At 47.4% G+C, this 17,216-nt stretch overlaps 1 protein-coding gene across 2 annotated transcripts in view; it reads right to left on the minus strand.

The window, feature by feature from the left end:
- Positions 1–17,216, minus strand: part of LOC139581357 (amyloid beta precursor protein binding family B member 2-like) — a 60,096-nt gene that overhangs the window by 31,878 nt on the left and 11,002 nt on the right. For both annotated transcript variants that reach the window (XM_071411015.1, XM_071411014.1), the window contains exons 7-8: positions 10,834–10,980; positions 10,614–10,741 (exon numbers count right to left, since the gene is read on the minus strand). In XM_071411015.1, coding sequence (XP_071267116.1) covers positions 10,614–10,741; positions 10,834–10,980 — 275 coding nt within the window. The remainder of the gene's footprint in view (positions 1–10,613; positions 10,742–10,833; positions 10,981–17,216) is intronic.

Raw genomic sequence — 17,216 nt, forward strand, 5'->3', positions numbered from 1 at the left:
ATGTATTAGTGTAGCACCATTATTTTGACATAATATAACCAGATAGAATGTCAGTATCACATGTCTTAGAGTGATGGACTGTAATGGATCAGTTCACTGAGACAGGCGCGATGTGTGCACCATGAAAAATATGAAAAAATTGCAATTGCTCTATTAAAGAAATCTCGGTCGACCAATAGCCTATAGACCAAACAATCAACCAGTCGACTAAATGGAGTCAGCCATAATGTAAACATTGCAGATATTCAGAGGATGGCATCATTTATCAAAACAGTTTTTTTTTTTACCTCTGCTGTTTCATTCCACACATCATACACTGAGATGTCACAAACCCTTCTGATGTCACAAAGCCTTCTGATGTCACAAACCCTTCTGATGTCACAAAGCCTTCTGATGTCACAAAGCCTTCTGATGTCACAAAACCTTCTGATGTCACAAAACCTTCTGATGTCACAAACCCTTACATTTACATTTAAGTCATTTAGCAGACGCTCTTATCCAGAGCGACTTACAAATTGGTGCATTCACCTTATGATATCCAGTGACCACTTTACAATAGTGCATCTAACTCTTTTAAGGGGGGGGGGGGGTTAGAAGGATTACACTTCTGATGTCACAAACTCGTCTGATGTCACAAACTCGTCTGATGTCACAAAGCCTTCTGATGTCACAAAGCCTTCTGATGTCACAAAGCCTTCTGATGTCACAAAACCTTCTGATGTCACAAACCCTTCTGATGTCACACACTCTTCTGATGTCACAAACCCTTCCTCTCCTCTCTCTCAATCTTTCCTTTACCCTGTTTCCTTTCCCCCCTCATTTTGAGAGAGAGAGAGAGAGAGAGAGAGAGAGAGAGAGAGAGAGAGAGAGAGAGAGAGAGAGAAATGGAGGGAAAGACAGCAGCATGTTCCCTCTCTTCTTCCTACACTCCTTTTAGTACACACTTTAGTACACACTAGTACAAAAACACCCTGCAAAGCACATTTCACACACCCTGTTCTGCAAAACACACATCACACACACCCCATTCTGCAAAGCACACTTCCCTCACCCTGTTCTGCAAAACACACACACAGACAGACAGACACAAACACACCCCTATCTCTACTAAACACCCAAAGAAAATTCAGACTGTAAAAACCTCTCAAAGCATCCAGCATATATCTTCATAATCCTTTCTCTCTCATCCCTTCTGTTGCTTACTTCACCCCTTTCACTCATTTTGTCATGTTTCATTCCCCTCTACCCTTTCCTTTCAAAGCATCTCCTCCTGTTATGTCTCTACATCCCCAGGCTAGCAGCCACCTCACAGCTACAGCTGCTAGACCGATAGAGAGACAGAGAGAGAGAGGAAGACAAGAGAGACAGAGAGAGAGAGGAAGACAAGAGAGAGAGAGAGGAAGATAAGAGAGAGAGGGAGAAAGACAAGAGAGAGAGAGAGAAAGACAAGAGAGAGAGGAAGATAAGAGAGAGAGCGAGAGAGAGAGAGAGAGAACGAGAGAGGAAGACGAGAGAAAGAGAGAGGAAGACGAGAGAGAGGAAGAGAGATTGAGTGGAAGAGAGAGAGAGGGAGAGAGAGTACTTTAACTATTTGCTCATATTACAACATTTGAAATGTCTATTCTTTTGGAACTTGAATTGAGAGGAAGATAGAGACTGGGAGAGAGAGAGAGAGAGAGAGAGCGAGAGAGAGCGAGAGAGAGCGAGAGCGAGAGCGAGAGCGAGAGCGAGAGAGAGAGAGAGAGAGAGAGAGAGAGAGAGAGAGAGAGAGAGAGAGAGAGAGAGAGAGAGAGAGAGAGAGAGAGAGAGAGAGAGAGAGAGAGAGAGAGAGAGAGAGAGAGAGAGAGAGAGAGAGAGAGAGAGAGAGAGAGGGGGAGGGAAAGGGAACATGAACACACTAGAGGTGTAGAGTAATAGAAATCACAACAGGACAAAAAAGAGTCAATGACAGATGCATAGAGAGAAAGCAACCAGAGACAGACAGAGAACCAGAGGTGGAGAGAAGAAGAGAGAGATGGGGAGAGATATATGGAGAAAAGAAGAGAGAGTGATAGGGAGGGATAGATGGAGAGAAGAAGAGAGAGAAAAATAGGGAGGGATAGAGACAGAGGAGGTACTCACAGTGTCAGACATCCTCCCTGTTATCGCTGAGTAGTTCCCTGGGTCGTCAGCTTCCTAGCTTCGGTGCCATTGCTACAGGGGTAAGCAGGGCTTGGCTTGTGCTTTTACTGCCTGCCGCTGTCGTTCCGCTACTCGTCCTCCACTGTCTCTTTCCTTTTTTTTTATCCTCAGAGTCCCCCTTTCCTCTTCCCTGTTCCTTCTCCACTCCCTCCCCCTACCTCTGATTCTCTCTCTCTCTCTTCTGTTCTCTTTCTCTCTCACACACGCTTGATGGGAGAGTCCTTTGCAAGGTCTTACTCTGTCTTTCACTGTCGGTGAAGCATGCCTTCTCTCCTTCCCTTTCTCCCTCGCTCATTCGCTATCCATCTCTCTCTCGCTGGCTTTCCAGCTCCAGGACTTGCTCTCCTTCTGCTGTATTCCAATCTCTTTCTTTTACTCTTTCTCCCTCTTCCTCCTTCTGCTTTCCTTCTCTTTCTCTCTCACTGCAGTAGAAACAGCACACACACTCTCACACACACAAAGTCAGAGACGGGGTGACAAAATTAGAGCGGAAGAGGGACAGAGGTGTAGCCAATAGCGGAGGAGCGCTAGAAACAAAGGGTAGAAATAGAGCCGCAGGGCCTGAGACACACAACCCCATACATGATTGAATAATATGTATGTGTACATTTATTTTGCAATGCGAGCGGTGTGGTCAGCATGTTAGTCTAAGCTAGGTTCTGCACTTAGATACCCAATCAGAGAAAACACTCTCCACCTCTCTCTCTCTCTCTCTCTGCATAGTTCAATCACTCTCTATCCTGGTCCTCAAGCCTTCCCTCTCTGTCTCACTCACCTTTAATTCACTCTCCTTTAATTCACTCTCTCTGTCTCACTCACCTTTAATTCACTCTCTCTGTCTCACTCACCTTTAATTCACTCTCTCTGTCTCACTCTCCTTTAATTCACTCTCTCTGTCTCACTCACCTTTAATTCACTCTCTCTGTCTCACTCACCTTTAATTCACTCTCTCTGTCTCACTCACCTTTAATTCACTCTCTCTGTCTCACTCTCCTTTAATTCACTCTCTCTGTCTCACTCACCTTTAATTCACTGTCTCTGTCTCACTCACCTTTAATTCACTCTCTCTGTCTCACTCACCTTTAATTCACTCTCTCTGTCTCACTCTCCTTTAATTCACTCTCTCTGTCTCACTCACCTTTAATTCACTCTCTCTGTCTCACTCTCCTTTAATTCACTCTCTCTGTCTCACTCTCCTTTAATTCACTCTCTCTGTCTCACTCTCCTTTAATTCACTCACCTTTAATTCTCTCTCTCAATTCAATTTAAGGGGCTTTATTTGCATGGGAACCATATGTTAATATTGCCAAAGCAAGTGAAATAGATAATAAACAAAAGTGAAATAAACAATAAAAATGTACAGTAAACATTACACTCACAGAAGCTCTAAAATAACACAATAGATATGGGAGTTTATTGTATTCGTTTTCGAATTCTTTGTGTATCTGTGTAATCTGAGGGAAATATGTGTCTCTAATATGGTCATACATTTGGCAGGAGGTTAGGAAGTGCAGCTCAGTTTCCACCTCATTTTGTGGGCAGAGTGCACATAGCCAGTCTTCTCTTGAGAGCCAGGTCTGCCTACGGTAGCCTTTCTCAATAGCAATGTTCACTGAGTCTGTGCATAATCAAAGATTTCCTTCATTTTGGGTCAGTCACAGTGGTCAGTTATTCTGCCACTGTGCACTCTCTGTTTACGGACAAATAGCATTCTAGTTTACTCTGTTTTTTTGTTAATTCTTTCCAATGTGTCAAATAATAATATTTTCGTTTTCTCATGATTTGGTTTGGGTATAATTGTGTGGCTGTCCTGGGGCTCTGTGGGGCCTGTTTGTGTTTGTGAACAGAGCCCCAGGACCAGCTTGCTTAGGGGACTCTTCTCCAGGTTCATCTCTCTGTAGGTGATGGCTTTGTTATGGAAGGTTTGGGAATCGCTTCCTTTTAGGTGGTTGTAGAATTGAATGGCTCTTTTCTGGATTTTGATAATTAGTGAGTATCGGTCTAATTCTGCTCTGCATGTGTTATTTGGATGTTTTACGTTTCTCTCTCTCTCTCTGAATGAAGAGGAGCAGACTAGTGTTGAGATCTGCAGTTTCTCTCCATCTCACCATCCCAATTACCCCACAGCTGGGCTGCCAGTTCTCTGGCCAACATACACACACTGCATACACACACACAGCTCCATTACAGTCCTCACACCATCAGCTCCACAGGGTTTATCCTTCCAGTTCTATTAAAGTCCATGATGTCTCACTTCCAGGCAGACAGTCAATCAAGCAGCTCCGGCCTTCTCCTACACTGGCCGTCTCCTACACTGGCCGTCTCCTACACTGGCCGTCTCCTACACTGGCCGTCTCCTACACTGGCCGTCTCCTACACTGGCCTTCTCCTACACTGGCCTTCTCCTACACTGGCCGTCTCCTACACTGGCCTTCTCCTACACTGGCCGTCTCCTACACTGGCCTTCTCCTACACTGGCCGTCTCCTACACTGGCCGTCTCCTACACTGGCCGTCTCCTACACTGGCCGTCTCCTACACTGGCCGTCTCCTACAATGGCCTTCTCCTACACTGGCCTTCTCCTACACTGGCCTTCTCCTACACTGGCCGTCTCCTACACTGGCCGTCTCCTACACTGGCCTTCTCCTACACTGGCCGTCTCCTACACTGGCCGTCTCCTACACTGGCCGTCTCCTAAACTGGCCGTCTCCTACACTGGCCTTCTCCTACACTGGCCGTCTCCTACACTGGCCGTCTCCTACACTGGCCGTCTCCTACACTGGCCGTCTCCTACACTGGCCGTCTCCTACACTGGCCGTCTCCTACACTGGCCGTCTCCTACACTGGCCGTCTCCTACACTGGCCTTCTCCTACACTGGCCGTCTCCTACACTGGCCGTCTCCTACACTGGCCGTCTCCTACACTGGCCGTCTCCTACACTGGCCTTCTCCTACACTGGCCGTCTCCTACACTGGCCTTCTCCTACACTGGCCGTCTCCTACACTGGCCGTCTCCTACACTGGCCTTCTCCTACACTGGCCGTCTCCTACACTGGCCGTCTCCTACACTGGCCGTCTCCTACACTGGCCTTCTCCTACACTGGCCTTCTCCTACACTGGCCGTCTCCTACACTGGCCTTCTCCTACACTGGCCGTCTCCTACACTGGCCTTCTCCTACACTGGCCGTCTCCTACACTGGCCGTCTCCTACACTGGCCGTCTCCTACACTGGCCGTCTCCTACACTGGCCGTCTCCTACACTGGCCGTCTCCTACACTGGCCTTCTCCTACACTGGCCGTCTCCTACACTGGCCGTCTCCTACACTGGCCTTCTCCTACACTGGCCGTCTCCTACACTGGCCGTCTCCTACACTGGCCGTCTCCTACACTGGCCGTCTCCTACACTGGCCTTCTCCTACACTGGCCGTCTCCTACACTGGCCGTCTCCTACACTGGCCGTCTCCTACACTGGCCTTCTCCTACACTGGCCGTCTCCTACACTGGCCGTCTCCTACACTGGCCGTCTCCTACACTGGCCGTCTCCTACACTGGCCGTCTCCTACACTGGCCGTCTCCTACACTGGCCGTCTCCTACACTGGCCGTCTCCTACACTGGCCTTCTCCTACACTGGCCGTCTCCTACACTGGCCGTCTCCTACACTGGCCTTCTCCTACACTGGCCGTCTCCTACACTGGCCGTCTCCTACACTGGCCGTCTCCTACACTGGCCGTCTCCTACACTGGCCTTCTCCTACACTGGCCTTCTCCTACACTGGCCTTCTCCTACACTGGCCGTCTCCTACACTGGCCGTCTCCTACACTGGCCTTCTCCTACACTGGCCTTCTCCTACACTGGCCGTCTCCTACACTGGCCGTCTCCTACACTGGCCGTCTCCTACACTGGCCGTCTCCTACACTGGCCGTCTCCTACACTGGCCGTCTCCTACACTGGCCTTCTCCTACACTGGCCTTCTCCTACACTGGCCTTCTCCTACACTGGCCGTCTCCTACACTGGCCGTCTCCTACACTGGCCTTCTCCTACACTGGCCGTCTCCTACACTGGCCGTCTCCTACACTGGCCTTCTCCTACACTGGCCTTCTCCTACACTGGCCGTCTCCTACACTGGCCGTCTCCTACACTGGCCTTCTCCTACACTGGCCGTCTCCTACACTGGCCGTCTCCTACACTGGCCGTCTCCTACACTGGCCGTCTCCTACACTGGCCGTCTCCTACACTGGCCGTCTCCTACACTGGCCGTCTCCTACACTGGCCGTCTCCTACACTGGCCGTCTCCTACACTGGCCTTCTCCTACACTGGCAGTGGCTGTAGAGTCTCTCTCAACCTCAGTGAGAAATACAGCAGAGCCTTGCTTACAGTGCACTCTCGTGTCCACTCTCTGTACTGCAGCTGTGGCGTGATGGGAGGGTTTGTGCTAAGTGCACTCTGTCCCTTACATCCATAACAGATACACTCTCAGTGTACTCCATTTTCCACTCCCACCTCCCCCCATCTCTCTCTCCCCCTCACCAAGCAGCATAAAGATGACATAACATTAAAACAGCATAACTTAGTCATATCCACAGAGATAATGCAAGGACAATGCTAGTCAGAGAATGTCATAACAAAGGTTCCTCCAGCTTGCATAATATGCAGTGAATACCTTCTGCACTTTAATTTCCCAATGCATTCCTGTAGCATTGAATACAACCAAGGGCATCAAAACAAGCATCATGAACAAATAGTGAATAGTGTTATGATTTAGCAAAAGCAGGTGTAATCATGTAAAGAAGGATGAGAATGAGATGGAGGGAGAGATACAGTAGACTAGGGGAAGAAGAGAGATGGAGGGAGAGATACAGTAGACTAGGGGAAGAAGAGAGATGGAGGGAGAGATACAGTAGACTAGGGGAAGAAGAGAGATGGAGGGAGAGATACAGTAGACTAGGGGAAGAAGAGAGATGGAGGGAGAGATACAGTAGACTAGGGGAAGAAGAGAGATGGAGGGAGAGATACAGTAGATGTCGGGAAGAAGAGAGATGGAGGGAGAGACAGACAGAGAGAATGGCAAGAAAGGCAGAGATGTAGAGAGGAAGGAGAGACATAGGAGAGTGGTGACACGGTGTGAGGCTGCCAGGGCCGACCCTCACATCCCTCCTCTACTACACGCTTTTCCCATTACCTAGAGACAGCCTCTGGAAGCTTGATAACCCAGAGGGAGAGTGGCGGGGCGAAAGAGGGGGTGTAGAGAGACCGGGTGAACATATAAGGTAAGCGAGCGAGAGAGAGAGAGAGAGAAAGGATGGAGAGAGAGAGAGAGAAAGGAGGGAGAGAGAGAGAAAGTGGGGAGAGAGGGAGAAAGGAGGGAGCGAGAGAGAGAGAAAAAGGAGGGAGGGAGGGAGAGAAAGAAAGAAAGGAGAGAGAGAGAAAGGAGGGGGGAGAGAGAGAAAGGAGGGAGAGAGAGAGAGAAAGGAGGGAGAGAGAGAGAGAAAGGCGGGAGGGAGAGAGAAAGGAGGGAGCGAGAGAGAAAAAGGAGGGAGGGAGGTAGAGAGAGAAAGGTGGGAGAGAGAGAGAGAAAGGAGGGAGAGAGAGAGAGAGAAAGGAGGGAGAGAGAGAGAGAGAAAGGAGGGAGAGAGAGAGAGAAAGGAGGAAGAGAGAGAGAAAGGCAGGAGAGAGAGAGAAAAAGGAGGGATAGAGAGAGAAAAAGGAGGGAGGGAGAGAGAGAGAGAAAGAAAGAAAGGAGAGAGAAAGGAGGGAGAGAGAGAGAGAGAAAGGAGGGAGAGAGAGAGAGAAAGGAGGGAGAGAGAGAGAGAGAGAAAGGAGGGAGAGAAAGGAGGGAGAGAGATAGAAAAGGGAGGGAGAGAGGGAGAAAAAGGAGGGAGAGAGAGAGAGAGAGAAAGGTGGGAGAGAGATAGAGAAAGGAGGGAGAGAGAGAGAGAGAAAGGAGGGAGCGAGAGAGAAAGGCGTGAGGGAGAGAGAAAGGAGGGAGAGAGAGAGAAAAGGGAGGGGGAGAGGGAGAGAGAGAGAAAGGTGGGAGAGAGATAGAGAAAGGAGGAAGAGAGAGAGAGAAAGGATGGAGAGAGAGAGAGAAAGGATGGAGATAGAGAGAAAAAGGAGGGAGGGAGGGAGAGAGAAAGGCGGTAGGGAGAGAGAAAGGAGGGAGAGAGAGAGAGAGAGAGCGAAAGGAGGGAGCGAGAGAGAGAGAGAGAGAGAGAGAGAGAGAGAGAGAGAGAGAGAGAGAGAGAGAGAGGGAAAGGAGGGAGAGAGAGAGAGAGAGAGAGAGAAAAGCTAGCATGTAGAGAGATACTTTTTCTACCATCCCACGGAACACAACTGCACATTCTACACATGACACATGTCCAGCAAATGCAACATCGTCAATCCAAAGAATCAATACATACCGTACCATGACTGCTTCTTAATAAAACAACCAGACATTTACAGCCACAGAAAACCACCGTACCAGACCCAAAACCTTTCAACATATCATAGCCATTTAACATATCTCTGGAGGGTCAAAATGTGCACACTCCTACAGAATTGTACCTTAACCAAGACTTTGAGCCCTGGGGTGTGAATATCATTGAAGGAACCGGCTTTCTCAGCCCAACCACCATTACTAAGTCTGCCTGAGTCAGCGACATTACCAGCTCAATATGGAGAGACTAAGACCATGTCACACCGTAGAATGACAGAGAGGTCCCCATCTCCCCAATGTGGATAAATCAAGCAATACATGTCTGTGGAAACACTCTGTCCTTGTACAGTTTTTCATTCTATTTAAAACATACCATCGGAGTAACTACTACAAGTGTAATATAGCTGAAATAGAGGTGTATGTACTACACAATAGCAACATAGAGACAATATTTATCTCAATGCTCTCCAGATACTCCCATAACCCCCTGCTTTACAGGTTATTCAGTAGGTGCTGTCAGCCCAACGCATTACAGGGGACACACTGCCTGCCCACCAGGACATCTACAGCACCTGTAGAACAGCCTGACTTCTTTGGGCATGGAAACATTGCTCTATTGGTATCAAGGGACCTAACGTGTGCCGGATATTCCGTATATTAATTAGGTGTGCTACTAGGTGTAATGTGGCTGTATTAAAGGATATTCACTAGGTGTGCTACTAGGTATAATACATCTGTAATATGTTACTAGGTGTAATATGGCTGTAATGCAGCATATTCACTAGGTGTGTTACTAGGTGTAATACGGCTGTAATAAAGGATATTCACTAGGTGTGTTACTAGGTGTAATATGGCTGTAATAAAGGATATTCACTAGGTGTGTTACTAGGTGTAATACGGCTGTAATACAGTATATTCACTAGGTGTGTTACTAGGTGTAATATGGCTGTAATACAGTATATTCACTAGGTGTGTTACTAGGTGTAATATGGCTGTAATACAGTATATTCCTTAGGTGTGCTACTAGGTGTAATATGGCTGTAATACAGTATATTCACTAGGTGTGCTACTAGGTGTAATGTGGCTGTATTAAAGGATATTCACTAGGTGTGCTACTAGGTGTAATACGGCTGTAATATGCTACTAGGTGTAATATGGCTGTAATACAGTATATTCCTTAGGTGTGTTACTAGGTGTAATATGGCTGTAATACAGAATATTCACTAGGTGTGCTACTAGGTGTAATGTGGCTGTAATACAGTATATTCACTAGGTGTGTTACTAGGTGTAATGTGGCTGTAATACAGTATATTCATTAGGTGTGTTACTAGGTGTAATATGGCTGTAATACAGTATATTCCTTAGGTGTGCTACTAGGTGTAATATGGCTGTAATACAGAATATTCACTAGGTGTGCTACTAGGTGTAATACGGCTGTAATATGTTACTAGGTGTAATATGGCTGTAATGCAGGATATTCACTAGGTGTGCTACTAGATGTAATGTGGCTGTAATAAAGGATACTCACTAAGTGTTCTACTAGGTGTAATACGGCTGTATTAAAGGATATTCACTAAGCGTGCTACTAGGTGTAATACGGCTGTATTAAAGAATATTCCCTAAGCGTGCTACTAGGTGTAATACGGCTGTATTAAAGGATATTCACTAAGCGTGCTACTAGGTGTAATACGGCTGTAATAAATGATATTCGCTAAGTGTTCTACTAGGTGTAATACGGCTGTAATAAAGGATATTCACTAAGCGTGCTACTAGGTGTAATACGGCTGTAATAAAGGATATTTTCTAGGTGTTCTACTAGGTGTAATACGGCTGTCATAAAGGATATTCACTAAGCGTGCTACTAGGTGTAATACGGCTGTAATAAAGGATATTTTCTAGGTGTTCTACTAGGTGTAATACGGCTGTAATAAAGGATATTTGCTAGGTGTTCTACTAGGTGTAATACCGCTGTAATACGGGAGTATGATGTGACCCCCCCCTCCCCGTCCTCCTCACCTGTCGTGGTCTCGGCCAACGCCCCACACACGTATACTGCTGATTGGCTGAGAGTGGAGCAGGCTGTGGTCGTCAGGGTCAACCAGGGTCAGATCACGGTCCTGCAGCACCAGCAGCATGTCCTTACCCTGATGGTACGATCAATATGTCAATATATCAGTCAATGCGTGCACACGGGCCCACATGCACACACACGCACGCACACACACAGTGTCCTCACCTCTCCCCAGACCCCAGCAGAGTCTTGTATGTCCCTCCTACAGTAGGACAGTTGTCTGATACAGTGATGGACTGCCACACTGCTCCTTCCCTCTGTCAGATCTCTCTCTGCCATCTCCACCCAGCCCAGAGAACGCACCGGGAATGACTACAACACACATATATGGGTTCATATGCATTTCAAATAATATATACAGACTCTTACCCAGCAGCCCCCCCAACACACACACACACACTGATTAATAAACACACTCATTAGTAGGGGTAATAGTAAGACGGTCCGTTAAGTGTATCTGTAGATCTCTGGTAAAATGATGAGAATGAGAATACTTTTTAACAGTGGTAGGCTATAATTCAGCAGATAGCATCGGTGTGCGCATTACCGCATGTCAGAGGCATGAAAAATGAGCGAATGGACTTGAAAACGGGTGGTATAGCCTGCGCTCTAAACTGCCATGTGGCTAGACGAAAACGTCTACATTATGTAAAGCCGACACCGAGACTCACACAGACAGCAGTGGCCGAGAGACTCCCACGGACAGCAGTGGCCGACGCAGAGACTCCCACGGACAGCAGAGACTCACACGGACAGCAGAGACTCACACGGACAGCAGTGGCCGACGCAGAGACTCCCACGGACAGCAGTGGCCGACGCCGAGACTCCCACGGACAGCAGAGACTCACACGGACACGCAGAGACTCCCACGGACAGCAGAGACTCACACGGACAGCAGTGGCCGACGCAGAGACTCCCACGGACAGCAGTGGCCGAGAGACTCCCACGGACAGCAGAGACTCACACGGACAGCAGTGGCCGACGCAGAGACTCCCACGGACAGCAGTGGCCGACGCCGAGACTCCCACGGACAGCAGAGACTCCCACGGACAGCAGTGGCCGACGCCGAGACTCACACGGACAGCAGTGGCCGACGCCGAGACTCCCACGGACAGCAGAGACTCCCACGGACAGCAGTGGCCGACGCCGAGACTCACACGGACAGCAGTGGCCGACGCCGAGACTCACACGGACAGCAGTGGCTGACGCCGAGACTCACACGGACAGCAGTGGCCGACACCGAAACGCAGTGGACAACAGTGGCTGACACCGAGACAGCAGTGGCCAACACCGAAACGCAGTGGACAACAGTGGCCGACACCGAAACGCAGTGGACAACAGTGGCTGACACCGAGACTCACACAGACAGCAGTGGATGCATACATTCTGGCCTAATGCCAATCGCCACAATCACTTTTTTTTGTGTAACAGGTGTCCCTTTCCATTCATCACTGTTTTAAGGCTGGAAATATGTTGCGAGTGGATGAACGTGTTCGGGTAGCCTAGTGAAGGAGCCCTTTGATGTGATTGTTTGACAATCAGATGAAAACATCATGACTGGTTGTGTTGAAAGTTAAATGACAAATGTTTAGGACTAGGCCCACAGAGATCCTATTGAATTAATAGAGATTCTAAATTGTCCAAGACTTCAGCCATACCCTAGTCATAGACTGTTCTCTCTGCTACCGCACGGCAAGCAGTACCGGAGCGCCAAGTCTAGGTCCAAGAGGCTTCTAAACAGCTTCTAGCCAAGCCATAAGACTCCTGAACAGCTAATCAAATGGCTACCCAGACTATTTGCATTGACCCCCCCCCCCCCCCCCAACCCCCCACCCCTACGCTACTGCTACTCTCTGTTATTATCTATGCATAGTCACTTTAATAACTCTACCTACATATACATATTACCTCAATTACCTCCGCACCGGTGCCCCTGCACAATGACTCTGTACCCATAACCCCTGTATGTAGCCCTGCTATTGTTATTTACTGCTGCTCTTTAATTATTTGTTATTCTTATCTCTTACTTCTTTTTGGGGGGGGGGGGTATTTTCTTAAAACTGCATTGTTGGTTAAGGGCTTGTAAGTAAGAATTTCACTGTAAGGTGTTGTATTCGGCGCATGTGACAAATACAATTTGATTTGTAATTCTATGATTCGGACCATACATTTTTTTGTGTGCATGTGCACATATAGGAGGTCCCGTACAGGGAAGAAATTCATTCTACTTTCACCCTGGCCCAGGACCCAGTACCCCCCCCCCCCCCCCACACACACACACGCATGCACACGCAGATTAATAAACACTAATACAAAAACATACAAACACACACACTCATACGCACACACTCCCACACACTCCCACAAAGGCCCAGGGGATTTGCAGTGTCAGAACAGCAGAGAGCCAACAGAGTATAGTCTGAGAGAGACTATGATGTATTGTGACAGTTTATAAAATATAAAGGCTGTGGTTCAGTGCATCCCAGGGCTTTGACAGAAAGAGAGAGGGAGAGAGAGAAAGGGAGAGAGAGAGAGACGGGGACAGAGGGAGAGAGAGAGAGGGAGAGACAGAGACAGAGGGAGAGAGAGACAGAGAGGGAGAGAGAGACAGAAAGAGAGAGACAGAAAGAGAGAGAGAGAGAGAGAGAGAGAGAGAGAGAGAGAGAGAGAGAGAGAGGGAGAGAGAGAGGGAGAGAGAGAGAGAGAGAGAGACAGAGGGAGAGAGAGACAGAGAGGGAGAGAGAGACAGGGAGAGAGACAGAGAGAGAGAGGGAGAGAGACAGAGAGACAGAGACAGAAAGAGAGAGAGAGACAGAGGGAGAGAGAGAGGGAGAGACAGAGGGAGAGAGAGACAGAGAGGGAGAGAGAGACAGAGAGAGAGAGGGAGAGAGAGAGAGAGCGAGAGAGAGTGAGAGAGAGAGAAAGCCCAGAGCCAGCCCTCCCTCTACAGAGCACCACAATGTATTCTTCTCCTCTTTAGGGACAGACCCCAGGCTTTTGTTCTCACTCTCACACACACATGTGGACAAATGCACAAAGACTGACACACACACAGATGTGCGCGAACACACAGAAATGAAAGCAAGCAAGCATGCACACATGCACTCCTGCACGCGCACACACGGGTATGGACAGACACACATGAACACATTATCCGTTAACGTGTGAAACGTTGAACAGCAATTGTACATCTGAATGTTTCCAGGTACATTAGGCCTTACTGTTTGCTCTCTAAACCTTTCCTCTCCTCCTCCTCTTTTTCTTCTCCCTCTCTTTACCTTCTGGTCATTCTCACTCAGAGACTGTATCAACATCAACAACAACAACAAACTGTGACACTATTATAGTTTTGTTTTATATTAGCTTTTACTTGTAAGCGTTTTTCAATTTTTCTCAAAATTCAGTATAGTTTCACTTATTTTTCCCACTTGATTTACTAGTTTTTATCCTTTTCTAGTTTGATAGAAACCTTTCTATTTCGTTTTTATATCCTTTAATTTCAGTTTTTTTCAGTTTCAGTTTCAGTACTAGGGACAGGAAGTAGCCTATATATGGGAGGCCAGTACCCATGTGTGTTGTAGGTTATATTTCCTGTTAGCTAGTGATGGCTAGTGATGGCTATGGAATCCCAGAAACAGCACTAGGTCTGGGGAGGATGTCAGATTGTCTTGGACATAAAAAATGTATATAGAAATCCAGGAAGGGTCCTCTTCAGACAGACAACTCTTTCAGTAGCCTGTAGGGAGACATACAGTGTAAGAACATTACCATTCGAAACCAAAGATCTCAGGCAAAACCTTCACTGTGGTTTTAGTGAAGGTAGATGTACAATCGAGCAAAATGCACTCATAAAAATAACCTCCGCATTCTCCATCTTGCTAGCGAGCAAGCTGCAACCTTGTGTCAGTGGGGATGTTTACACTAGGGCGGGTATGGACAATTTTGATGGGGGCCAGAAAACATCTGAACTCATCATGAGGGGCAGTAGTGGCTTGTGGGTCTGCTTCGTACCCACATCCATACCCACACATGCAGTCAGAGCCCACCTAAACAATCTATAACATGTTAGCTGACATTGACTAACTGGGTTACTATCAGTGACTTACATAAGAGAAAAACTGCTGATTCCAAACCACATTACTATTCTAACTCTCAACAGTAATTTGAGACCCTGACTGAGTTCCACCAAAAAAGGATCCGTTGCCCTACAGAAGGGGCGGGCCGCCAGTTGCCCATACCTGTGCTTTGTATATTTGTAACATTTTAAAAATTCATAACACATATCAACAACTTGCTAAACCCCATCCCTGTGCTAGGGAAACAAGAGGATAAGGCAATGATGTCACCAGATAAGGCAGTGACGGTCTTCCCTGCTCCAACTCCTCCTCTCTGTCCCAACTGATGCAGGTACTTGTACAGATGTGTATGCTGAAACATCGGTCTACAGACTAGGTAGTTAGAGATAGTGATGCACAAGCTAGAACTATTTGAAACATCACCATCTCTGGGCAGCATTTACCTGCTTTTGCCCTCCAAAACATTAACATCATTTATGATGGTTTTTATTTTATTTTAGTTCGTTTCGGAGTCAAAGATAATAGTGTCAGTATAGTTTTCGTTTTTGTTCATTATTTTATGCCAGTTTCTTAAATAGATTTTTCATAATTCGTTTTAGTTTCAGTTTACTATGATAACCTTGCCATGACATCACCCCCCACCACCGCTGTTGGGGAGCATGTGCATACACCATCTATCCAGCAGGGGGAACACTGTGTTAACTAAACTCAAGACGAGTTTCAATGCCATTCAACACTCCTTCCGTGGCCTCCAACTGCTCTTAAATGCAAGTAAAACTAAATGCATGCTCTTCAACCGATCGCTACCAGCACCTGCCCGCCTGTCCAACATCACTACTCTGGACGGTTCTGACTTAGAATATGTGGACATCCACAAATACCTAGGTGTCTGGTTAGTCTGTAAACTCTCCTTCCAGACTCACATTAAGCATCTCTAATCCAAAATTAAATCTAGAATCGGCTTCCTATTTCGCAACAAAGCATCCTTCACTCATGCTGCTAAAGATACCCTCGTAAAACTGACTATCCTACCGATCCTTGACTTTGGCGATGTCATTTACAAAATAGCCTCCAACGCTCTACTCAGCAAAATGGATGTAGTCTATCACAGTGCCATCCGTTTTGTCACCAAAGCCCCATTTACTACCCACCACTGTGACCTACAGTGGGGAGAACAAGTATTTGATACACTGCCGATTTTGCAGGTTTTCCTACTTACAAAGCATGTAGAGGTCTGTTATTTTTATCATAGGTACACTTCAACTGTGAGAGACGGAATCTAAAGATTCCGGAATCAAAAATCCAGAAAATCACATTGTATGATTTTTAAGTCATTAATTAGCATTTTATTGCATGACATAAGTATTTGATCACCTACCAACCAGTAAGAATTCCGGCTCTCACAGACCTGTTAGTTTATCTTTAAGAAGCCCTCCTGTTCTCCACTCATTACCTGTATTAACTGAACCTGTTTGAACTTGTTACCTGTATAAAAGACACCTGTCCACACTCTCAATCAAACAGACTCCAACCTCTCCACAATGGCCAAGACCAGAGAGCTGTGTAAGGACATCAGGGATATAATTGTAGACCTGCACAAGGCTGGGATGGGCTACAGGACAATAGGCAAGCAGCTTGGTGAGAAGGCAACAACTGTTGGCGCAATTATTAGAAAATTGAAGAAGTTCAAGATGACGGTCAATCACCCTCGGTCTGGGGCTCCATACAAGATCTCACCTCGTGGGGCATCAATGATCATGAGGAAGGTGAGGGATCAGCCCAGAACTACACGGCAGGACCTGGTCAATGACCTGAAGAGAGCTGGGACCACAGTCTCAAAGAAAACAATTAGTAACACACTACGCCGTCATGGATTAAAATCCTGCAGCGCACCCAAGGTCCCCCTGCTCAAGCCAGCGCATGTCCAGGCCCGTCTGAAGTTTGCCAATGACCATCTGGATGATCCAGAGGAGGAATGGGAGAAGGTCATGTGGTCTGATGAGACAAAAATAGAGCTTTTTGGTCTAAACTCCACTCGCCGTGTTTGGAGGAAGAAGAAGGATGAGTACAACCCCAAGAACACCATCCCAACCGTGAAGCATGGAGGTGGAAACATCATTCTTTGGGGATGCTTTTCTGCAAAGGGGACAGGACGACTGCACCGTATTGAGGGGAGGATGGATGGGGCCATGTATCGCGAGATCTTGGTCAATAACCTCCTTCCCTCAGTAAGAGCATTGAAGATGGGTCGTGGCTGGGTCTTCCAGCATGACAACGACCCGAAACACACAGCCAGGGCAACGAAGGAGTGGCTCCGTAAGAAGCATCTCAAGGTCCTGGAGTGGCCTGGCCAGTCTCCAGACCTGAACCCAATAGAACATCTTTGGAGGGAGCTGAAAGTCCGTATTGCCCAGCGACAGCCCCGAAACCTGAAGGATCTGGAGAAGGTCTGTATGGAGGAGTGGGCCAAAA

This window comes from Salvelinus alpinus, chromosome 7 (genome assembly GCF_045679555.1).
Source record: "Salvelinus alpinus chromosome 7, SLU_Salpinus.1, whole genome shotgun sequence".
NCBI classification, from domain to species: domain Eukaryota; kingdom Metazoa; phylum Chordata; class Actinopteri; order Salmoniformes; family Salmonidae; genus Salvelinus; species Salvelinus alpinus.